Here is a 9701-nt window from a genome sequence, read left to right as displayed (position 1 = left end):
TGCCCTTCACTGGACTTTTTCCAATTTGTCCACATCCTTCCTGTAGAGGAGGGCCCAAAACGGGACACAAGACTCCAGATATGGCCTCACCATCATCCTCTGCAGCTGTACCTGCAACTACTCAGACTTCACTAAACTGTCACTAAAAAGACAGCTACAGTGGAGACAGAGGACTGCACATCATGCAGCATACATCAACAAACCTTCTAGCAAACATAAATTAGCCTTATTAATCACCCGGTATCCCAGGGAGGGAAACCAGCACAGAAACAAGACTCCATACCAAGAAATGACATGTGTGCCACAGGCAAACTACAGAAAACTTGCACTGCCACAGGACTGCAGGGCATCGCACAAACTTGACCAACCCTAGACAGGGAAGGAGACACAGAAACGGGGCAACAGAGCATCCCACACAGTGTTAGCCCCCCACTGTGATCCCAAAAAGCGTTAGCAATCATGCTAAGTGAGGAGCGCTTGACAGTAGACGCTGGCAGACAACATTGATCAGTGTTGCGGGGGAAGAGCATGGCAATTAGCTAAAACAACAAAGGGAGGAAGTGCGGGAACTGGTGCCTGAGAACAAACACTGAACTCAGCAGCGGGACAGAAGTGGTGGGGTGGAGGAGTGAAAAAGCAACAGCGCAGGGAGGGAAGCGTGTGCCTAAGACAGGAAGTGTGAAGCTGTGAAAGCTGATGTAAGCGACAGCCCTAAACAGGGGATAGGAGAGCCCAATGGAGCCCCACGCCAGCCCAGGATGTAATCTGTGAGAGCAGCAGAGAGTGGATGTGAATGCAGTGCTAATGGGAGTGCTCCACAAAAGGGGAAGAGACCCTTCGGTCATCACCAGCACCTGTAGGTGCAGGATGGGCAGGGAAGCGCTGCAGGGTGCGTGTGACCCTGGGTGTAGCAGAAGTCAACACAGACAATAGCGGAAAGAGCCAGGAATCAATTTAAAAATTGTCAACGATGGAGAATCCATCACGACCCTTGGTAAGTCGGTCTAATGGTGAATTACGCTCCCTGATAACAATGTACGCCTTATTTCCAGTCTGAATTTGTCTAGATTCAACTTCCACTGGATCGTGCTATTCCTGGCTCTGCTAGATTGAAGAACCCATTATTATTTATTTGTTCCCCATGTATAGCATCGATTGCTGGGCCTGCCGGAGTCTCTACAGGCCAGCCTGACTGAACGCACGATGCGGGCAGCTGCTATCTACTCAGGTTTAGATACATTAGGTGCAGTCCTCAAGTCTCTGGCAAGCAGGGCCGTTTTAAGACTTTCGTAGGCTCCCCGACCGAAATAACTAATTTGATTTTAAGCTATTAATAAATAGATTTTTAAATAAAAATAAAAAATTATATATACAATTTTTTTTCGTAGGCCCTGAAAGTTTCATAGGCCCTAGGCACTGGGCCTATTGTGCCTAATGTATAGTGCGGCCCTGCTAGCAAGTGGCCGATGTTGCCACTGTCCGAGCAAAGCCTGGGTGGCGGGCGTACGCTAGCACCTTGCCACGTGGCATTTTGAATAAGTCACATTTTGGGTTGGATGAGGAAACTCTCAGCTCACTTGTATTTCCAGAACCAGATGCAGCCCTCTCCGTTCCAGTGCTCAGGCAGGTAAACTACAGACTGGCTACACAATGTGGGGCACAGGTACCATCCACAGAGGGCCTAGAGCTGGTGGTGACCAGTTTCTGTGTCCCTCTCCCTCTCACCGACGCCGAGAAGCAAGAATCAAGAGGCCAGCAAGAACTCAAAGGCTGGATCTCCCATGATAACGGAGCCCCTCCCACTGTCACAGAGGAACAAATGGTTCCAGTGCCCATCGGAGCCAACCCTGGAGGGGAGAGGGTCCCTGCTCACCCAGAGTCCTGAGACACTCCCAAAGCCACAGGTCACAGCCACTTTTCTGCTACTGCACCTCAGACAGACAGGGAGGGATATTGTTCAGAGCTCACCGGCTCAAACTGGAAGGGATGAGAAGACACACCCACTTCCACGTGGCAGTACTAGACCACCAGCATTGGGCTGGCGGGCCAGCCCCGGGCCGCACCTGAGGGAATCGGGATGGTTACACAGGAGTTCAGCAGAGATCAATGGGAATCAAAATCACTTTATTGCAAACCGAGGACATCCGGGTACCCAGAAAGCTGAAACCAGCTTCCCTGAAAGAGGGCTGCGGCCTGCATCCGTGTCTCTCTTCCATCCACTCCCGGCTGCCATCACCAGGTCAGGATTTCTGAATTACCACCTGAAATTTACCTGGCAGAAAGAGAAAGCATTGAACGTGCAGGGCAGGCCCTTCCCCAAGGAGAGGACACGGAAAAAGAGAAATGCTGCCAGGCACCGTGGCCACGGAAAGGGGCTGGGTTAGAGAGATCTCCTGGCTCAGACACCTCTGCCTGGGAAATCGCTGTCCTGGCTTCATTCAGAAAACCACCATATACCGAACCAAGAACCCAAATCCAACTCCCTGAGCTTCTCTTTCCTTGTACACATTCCCAGCCTCCCTGTCCCAGCTGCCCCCTCACTGGGAGCTAGCTAGGAGGGGTCCCTTTCTCAAGTGAATATTGCACAGGGGGAGGGTTGGCTGGGCATCCCCTTTGCCAGGAACTGAACTCTGACCTTCTGTGTCTCTCCCTCTCCTGTCCTCTCCTCCCCGTTCCACTCAGGGCCACAGAACAGCCATCTGCTGGCTGTAACATCTGAGCAAAGCCCAGAACATCACACTGTCACCCAAAGCTCCCCAGAGCTCTGACCACCAGGGAAGGAGGGAGCAGAGTGCTAGCCGGGGCTGCCCTCTTCTTCCCGAGAGCAGGGACCAGGGAGGGGTATATCCAGTATAGACTCAGTTTCCCTGTTTGCTGGCAGCCTGGTGTCTGATTGGATCTCAGCTTCCCAACGCAGAGGCTAGCTACTTACAGGACGGCATCTCCGACACCTCCGCAGTCACAGCGCTGTCAAAGCCCAGGTTGGAGAGAGCTCCTTTCACCAGGCCACATGTAAAGGCGAGAAACTATGTGAAAGGCAGAGAGCCAGTCAGTTCTCCCCATGGGGGCCTTCTGGAGCAGCGATACTTGCCCTAGGTACAGGGGGATCAAGCTAGAATTCACTCGCTAGATGGGGAGAGATTCTCTCTGTGTGCTGACTGCTCCAATGGCTAAGCAATAGGGAAGGATCCTCTCATTCATGGACGTCTATGGTGAAATCCTGGCCAGCCCAAATCAGCCCAAATCATTGGCTTCAGTGGGCTCAGGATTTCACCCATAGGTTTTAAGGCCAGAAATAACAGTTACGATCATCTGGTCAGACCTCTTACATAACACAGGCCGGAGAACCTCCCCCACGGATTTCTGCATCAAGCTTGTAACGTCTGGCTGAGAACAGCGTATCTTTATAGGATGTCCCATTTTAATTTAAAGACTCCAAGCGGTGGAGAATTTACACCATCCTTAGGTGAACTGTCCCAGCGGCTAGCTCCCTTACTCTCACTGTTAAAAATTTGCACCTTATTCCTAGTCTGAATGTATCCAACTTTAGCTTCCAGGAACTGGAACTTGTTCTAATTCACTTGGCAAGATTAAAGTGCCAGAAATCTCTTCCACATGGAGGTACTTGTAAATCATAATCTTAACTTTCTTTTGGATAAACTAAAAAGACGGAGGAACCCTTTAATTTCTCATCAATCATTCTGGTAGTTCTCTGCACTCACTGCAATTTTTCAACCTCCTTTTTAAAATGTGACGCCCAGAATTGGACGCAGTATGCCCGTATCGGTCTCGCCAATGTTGTATAGAGGGAAAATCACCCCCCTGCTCCTACTCACTACTCCCGTTTACACATCCAGGGATCCCATTAGTTCTTATGTGGACTTTCAAGAGTTAGACCAGCACCAAGTTCAAAGTGATGGACTTCACCAGAGGACCTGGAACCCAGATCAGAGGAAAGCAGGCCAGGCCATAGTCCCTGCAGCAGTGCTCTTTGTTTATTATATTAGAACATCTAAAGATATGCTGGGGCCCGTCCAGAGGAGGTAGAAAGCCACCGTCCCTGCCCCAAAGGTTTTACAATCTAATATGGGCTATCTGAGCTTGACCAGGCAAGAGCAGAGTCAGCCCCAGCAGACACAAGGTCTGCATCTCAGTCACAGGGCCAAAGCAGCCACACGGCCGTCATGATTTGGATTCAGCTTCCGGCTTGGTTTGCCGGATTGTTTGCAAAGCCTGACCAGGGCCGCCCAGCATGCAGCACGTCCACGACTGCTTTGGAGGAATTTAATCTGTTGGGTTTTATATCAGGTATCTGAAGAGGGTTATAGCGATTATGACAGAGTCCTAGGAAGTTCGCAGGGCGGGTCCTTTCCTGCGGCCCCGACAAGCAAGGAGGAGATTAAAGCACCCAGAGGAGGCGCTTGTGCTGGAGGATGTCCCCACGCTCTGCTTACCTTGGGTGCTTCTTCCACGTACTGCTTCCCGTTGGACAGCTGGCTTAGGAGGAGAAATCGATTGTCTTGCAGCATGTAGGTTCCCTGCGGGAATGAGATATCTGTGGGTAGGTTCGGGTGTCAAAACAAGTCAGGATGGCTGGGTGTCGGAGCCGCAACTACTACGCCCATTAGAAATAAAACCAAGCATCAGACCTCGCGAGCAGCACGTACCAGGGTGAACAGCACCCCAGCAACCACCTAGAAATCCATCCGTGACTACCACAGGCTCACGTGATGCCACGCGCCCGATCCCAGCACTGCAGGAAGGGCACCCCCTTCCACTCAATGAGGCCAGTGCAGTTTTGTGGGGGGAGCACTCCGGCTGCCTCTTGGCCAGGGCACTTGCTGTCTCAAAGGCAGCCTTCAGAGGGACCCCTGGTCTGCAAACAGCACCTCCGTCTCTAAGCCAGGTCAGTTCCAGAGCAGGGAGGAGGCACAGGACTTCCAGAATGCTCCGGTCCAGTTCCGGATAGATACACTTCACGGCCTTTGTATTAATCTTTAAGCTCTAATGGGCTAGGACCTGGCAATCTCAGTGCCTGCCTCTCACCGCGGGACAACTCCGAACTGTGGGGACAATATGGCAGAACGCCAGAGGCTGGGCATTCTTTGTGGAGGGTCCTCAGCTGAGGCGCTCTCTTCTGGAAATCAGGCTGCATTTGAGCCACACCGGCCTCAGGCCACAATGCTAGATGCAATTTGTTTGCTCATGTCTCTTATAATGACCTCAGGCAGCAGGGAGCAGCGTGCAAAGGCCAAGACAACACTGTGGGGGAGCATCCAGTCTCCCTGGGAGAAGGGGAAAGCCGCTCAGCTCTGACCTGATGGTTGGTGCGCAGATTATCCACCTGCTTCTTGAAAACGGTTATCCACAGATCCTTGCAGAGGAATTTCAGGACGTCCAGCTCATCCTTGAAAGACGGCGTCTCCTTTGTCAACCTGCAGCAGAAGGCACATTACAGTGGGAATCGCAAAGTCTGGCAATTGTCTCTGAGTGCGTCCTACGGTACCAGACAAGGCAACAGCCATGGGACTAGAGAAAGCCTGGTGCTGAGTCACCTCCCAAGGCAATGCTGACAGGCCAGTAGTCAGGCAGACTGCACTGAGCTCTAGCCCCATTACTCCTCCATCATCTCCTAGTTTCCTTGTATCTTGCCACAAGAGATGGAGGCTCAGCACTAGAATCACAAAGGAAGTTGGATTTACTCAGGCCGGGGTTTGGAGCCGGGCCTGGGAAGGGAGCTGGGAGCACCCTCAGCACATGCCTGGGGGATGAGCCACTCCTGCGTTTGGAAGAGCTTTTCACATAAGGGGTCAACAGCAATGGGAACAGAAGGGGTAAACGTTTGCAAAAGCACTTAAGTCACTTAGGAGCCTAAATATCTTTCACTTTCTGTGTCTACTCGATGAGCTGTAGGCTCCTAAATCACACATGCAGTTCCTTTGTGGTCTCTCTCTCTCATGGTTTTAGGACATGTCCCCCATGGAACCAGACACCCCAGCTTCACCCAACATCCAAAACGTCCCATCCGTTAAGCCAACAGACTCAGCAGCTCACTCTGCTGCCCACTAGGCCCCAGGGACTGCAGGAGGGCAGAGAGGACAATGAAGCAAAGGGGAACCCAGAGCGAACGGTGCCAAAATGAGAAATGAATCCAGCCTCAGAACCCCTGCCAGGTCCCAGCATCTCCTGAGGCCTCCCCTCCCTATTACCCGTTGGGCTCCATTTCAGACTCTTGATTCACTCCCAGTTCACAGGGACCACTGGGAGTCGTTCCTGCCAACCTGTCCACCAAGCTAAGTTTCCTCCTCCACCGTTGCTCCACAAATCTCCCACCCCACCCCTCCGGCGCTCCGGGACTTTGCACTCACCTCTCCGACAGTCCTTGGCCCACTCGGAAGCCCACTCCCTCCAGGGCACTGAGACCTTTCTCCTGTTCCTGTCAAATACCACAGACAAGACTGCTCAGACTGGTGCCAGTCCACACAAACCATTGCCCTGGCGCTGGGTTTAGCCTGGCCTAGCTGCCCTTCCTTGGCTCCGGAGGCATGGGAGAAGGTCTCTGAGCTGGGAGCAGCCGGGTGAGAGGCACCATGGTGACATTGATGCGGGAAGGTGGGGTAGGGTGGGTCGGGTTGGGATGGAGTAGGGGGGACCTGTTGCTCACGCGGAAGTTTCATAGATTCATGGATTCCAAGACCAGAAGGGACCATTGTGATCACGTAGCGTGACCTGCCCCGGCACGAATCCCAGAAGAACAAGTCCTTTTGAGTTAGAGCATTTCTTTAAAAAGAATAAATTAAAAAAAAAAATCCCATCCTTCACTGTCAGTGATGGAGATCCCCTTCCCCCCCCTTTCCCTGCAAGGCAGTTTTCTGACCCTTTAATCATTCTTGGGGCTCTTCCCTGACCCCGCTCAGATCTGTCAAATTATCAAGGGGATGCTGGAGGGCAGGGCCCAGCTGGGATGAGTAGGCTGCACACAGAGGAAGATGCTGCAGCGTAGGGTATGGTGGGGTGGGGTGGGGTGGGAAACAGGCTGCTCTCTGATGGCACAGAGCCTCACCCAGCCCCCAAGCCAACACTCATTGGTGCCCTGCACAGAGCCCCGCCTCCCACTGCACCCCGCCCCTGGCACGGAGCCCCGCCCCCTGGCATAGAGCCCCACCTCCCACTGCATCAGGCCCCGCCCCTGGCACAGAGCCCCGCCCCCTGGTGTAGAGCCCCACCTCCCACTGCACCCCGCCCCTGGCACGGAGCCCCACCCCCTGGCATAGAGCCCCACCTCTCACTGCACCAGGCCCCGCCCCTGGCACGGAGCCCCGCCCCCTGGCGCAGAGCCCCACCTCTCACTGCACCAGGCCCCGCCCCTGGCACGGAGCCCCGCCCCCTGGTGTAGAGCCCCACCTCTCACTGCACCCTGCCCCTGGCACAGAGCCCCGCCCCCTGGCGCAGAGCCCCCCCTCCCACTGCGCCAGGCCCCGCCCATGCACAGAGCCCCGCCCACACTTCACCCCGCCCACAGCCCAGCGGCCCGCACCTGGCACCGAGCCCCGCCCCTCGGCACTGCGCCCCGCCCCCAGCCCAGCGCCCCGCCCTCCGACAGGACGTCCCGACCCAGCGCCACGCCCCCTGCTCGGGGCTCCCTCCCCCCCCTTCCCCGCTCACCGCACACAGCGCATGCGCCATCTCCGTGTGCAGCGCCTGGAAGAGCGGCGAGTCAGCCATGGCCGGAACCGCGACTTCCGGGATTGGACACCATGTGATGGGTTGGTCATGTGACCTGCCTGCCGCTGGATCATATGACCTGGACTGCGGGCCGTACAGCTAGTTCCTGCTTAGCCTCAGCGAGACAGGCGGGTAACGAAGAGGGGCGGGGCGGGGATGGGGGCTCAACCGAGGGGTGCTCTGGGGGTGGGGCGGGAGGAAGAGGTGCTCTGGGGGGCCGGGGCTGCTCTGGGGAAGGGGAACAGGGGGTGCTCCAGGGGGAGGGTTGGGGCGAGTGGGGGATGGGAGCAGGGGGTGCTCTGAGCAAATGGGGGTGCTCGAGGGGGAGGGGTGCACTGGGGAGGGGAGTGAAGGGTGCTCTGGGGAGGTAGGTGTGGAGGAGTAGGGGCTGAGTGGGGAGGATTGGGGGCAGGGGGCTGTGGGAGGCGCAGTGTGCTCTCTGAGAGGGGATGGGGAGGGCATTCTGGGGGAGGGGAAGGGGGGAAGGACTGTCTGTGGGGATCGAGGGGGGGCTCTCTGGGGAAAGGGTGACAGGTTTCTGGGAGTCTGCCCATGGCCATATTCTGTTAGGGGTGTCCTGTGCTGATGTCCATCATGCCACCGAGTGGTTTCCTCTCCATCCTGTTGCTGGGTTGTCCTCTTCGTGCCCCACGTGGGGTTGATAGCCATCTCTCTCCTGGCTGGGGACCTGCCGTCCAGCAGCTGTTGGGCTGGTTGTTGCTGGCACACAGCATCTCAACCAAAGGCCCACCTCACTGATTCCCCCCTGGAACTGCACAACCTCTTGCCAGCTTCCTCCAGGCTCCTGGGACCCATGGACCTTCGGAGCTGTCCCAGGCTCTTGTCCGTTGTCGCAGTCTCCCCTCTATTGCTGTGAATGAGCTGCTTTTGTTTCTCTAGTGGCTGAAGTCCAAGAATGGCAGCACCTCAGCATGAAACCGTGGTTCAAGGGGAAGCGTCTGAGACTGATTCTGATGAAGAAGTTTATCTGTCGTCCGTTCCCCAGGCCTCCTTCCCCAGCCTGTCTGGTGTGAAAGTCCTCGGGGAAGCGTCTGAGACAGATGACGAAGAGGAAGGGAGCCCAAGTGGGCACAAAGTCAAGTCTAAACTAATTGACCTGGACCTGCCTCCCCTGATTGTCATCAGGAAACCGGAGCCGAGGTCTCCTACGGGAATAGAAGAGAAACCTGCCCTTCGTATCCAGCACCAGGGGCGTTACAGCACCCTGCTGCAGCAGAAGCTGGTTGAGAGCAATGCCCGCTTGTACTATGATGTCAGCAGCACCCTCAAGCAGGTGTATCAAATGGCCACCAAGGAACTCAGCACCATCACTGCACAGCTCAGCAACTCTCAGAGCGGCATCATCAGTGCCTCACACAATATCCGCCTCGTGCTGGATGACTTGCAAGCTGTGGCTGACAAGATGGACATCGTCACCAGCTGCAACCTGCTGCCTGATATCCAGATGGAGCTGCCTCCTGCATAACCTCAATCCAAGAGAAGGGATCGGGGACCCGAGCTACTCTGCCGTTGGTGGCTCCGAGTGCTGGGCTGGTTGGTTCCTGATGGGCACTGGCTTTTTGCTGGTCCAAATGCAGGGATGTGGTATCTCAAAAGGAGCAACTTTTAGCCCCGAAGGGTCTTTGTAGTTTTGGTGATAACACTACTGCCCAGCTATTCCCAAGTGAATTCAGGACCAAGATCTCAGGGTGCACTGCTCTCACATGAACAACAGTCCTATGCAACTGCTGTTTAGTAGAATTGCTGTTAAATCCCACCAAGTAAGTGCAGTGGAAGTGCCGTAAGGTCTGTGCCTTAGGGTAACACTTTCAGAGAAGTATCTCCAGCATGTGTCTGAAAGCCAAGGACAGTGCCTGTCCTGTAGGGTGTTTTCTGTGTTACACCATAAAGTGTAACAGGATGCAGTAAAAATCAGCTGATGTCAGTAAAAAGCTCTAAGCACGGAATGTGTGGGT

The 9701-nt window shown here is 54.9% G+C and overlaps 2 protein-coding genes across 2 annotated transcripts; one reads left to right on the top strand and one right to left on the bottom strand.

The window, feature by feature from the left end:
• Positions 1-2107: 2107 nt before the first annotated feature.
• Positions 2108-7761, bottom strand: TRAPPC6A (trafficking protein particle complex subunit 6A). Its single transcript, XM_067556554.1, has 6 exons — positions 7666-7761; positions 6369-6436; positions 5318-5435; positions 4455-4538; positions 2933-3026; positions 2108-2272 (listed from the first exon to the last, which is right to left on the bottom strand). The coding sequence occupies exons 1-6, from the start codon at positions 7723-7725 to the stop codon at positions 2241-2243; spliced, it is 456 nt and encodes a 151-aa protein (XP_067412655.1). The 5' UTR covers positions 7726-7761; the 3' UTR covers positions 2108-2240.
• On the top strand, positions 7728-9692 carry BLOC1S3 (biogenesis of lysosomal organelles complex 1 subunit 3). Its single transcript, XM_067556550.1, has 2 exons — positions 7728-7857; positions 8626-9692. Exon 2 carries the CDS (start codon positions 8642-8644, stop codon positions 9209-9211), a length of 570 nt encoding a protein of 189 aa, XP_067412651.1. The 5' UTR covers positions 7728-7857; positions 8626-8641; the 3' UTR covers positions 9212-9692.
• Positions 9693-9701: the final 9 nt, after the last annotated feature.

This window comes from Emydura macquarii, unplaced genomic scaffold (genome assembly GCF_026122565.2).
Source record: "Emydura macquarii macquarii isolate MOO-44397 ecotype Brisbane River unplaced genomic scaffold, CSIRO-AGI_Emac_v2 contig_1790, whole genome shotgun sequence".
NCBI lineage: Eukaryota > Metazoa > Chordata > Testudines > Chelidae > Emydura > Emydura macquarii.
This window is presented reverse-complemented; position numbering and strand designations above follow the sequence as displayed.

Excerpts from the sequence above, each read along its gene's own strand:
- TRAPPC6A (XM_067556554.1), bottom strand. The coding sequence starts at position 7,725 with ATGGCTGACTCGCCGCTCTTCCAGGCGCTGCACACGGAGATGGCGCAT. Across the intron at positions 6,437-7,665 it reads TGGCGCATGCGCTGTGTGCG|GAACAGGAGAAAGGTCTCAG; the intron begins GTGAGCGGGGAA and ends GGTATTTGACAG. Across the intron at positions 3,027-4,454 it reads ACGTGGAAGAAGCACCCAAG|TTTCTCGCCTTTACATGTGG; the intron begins GTAAGCAGAGCG and ends CCTTTCACATAG.
- BLOC1S3 (XM_067556550.1), top strand. The coding sequence starts at position 8,642 with ATGGCAGCACCTCAGCATGAAACCGTGGTTCAAGGGGAAGCGTCTGAG.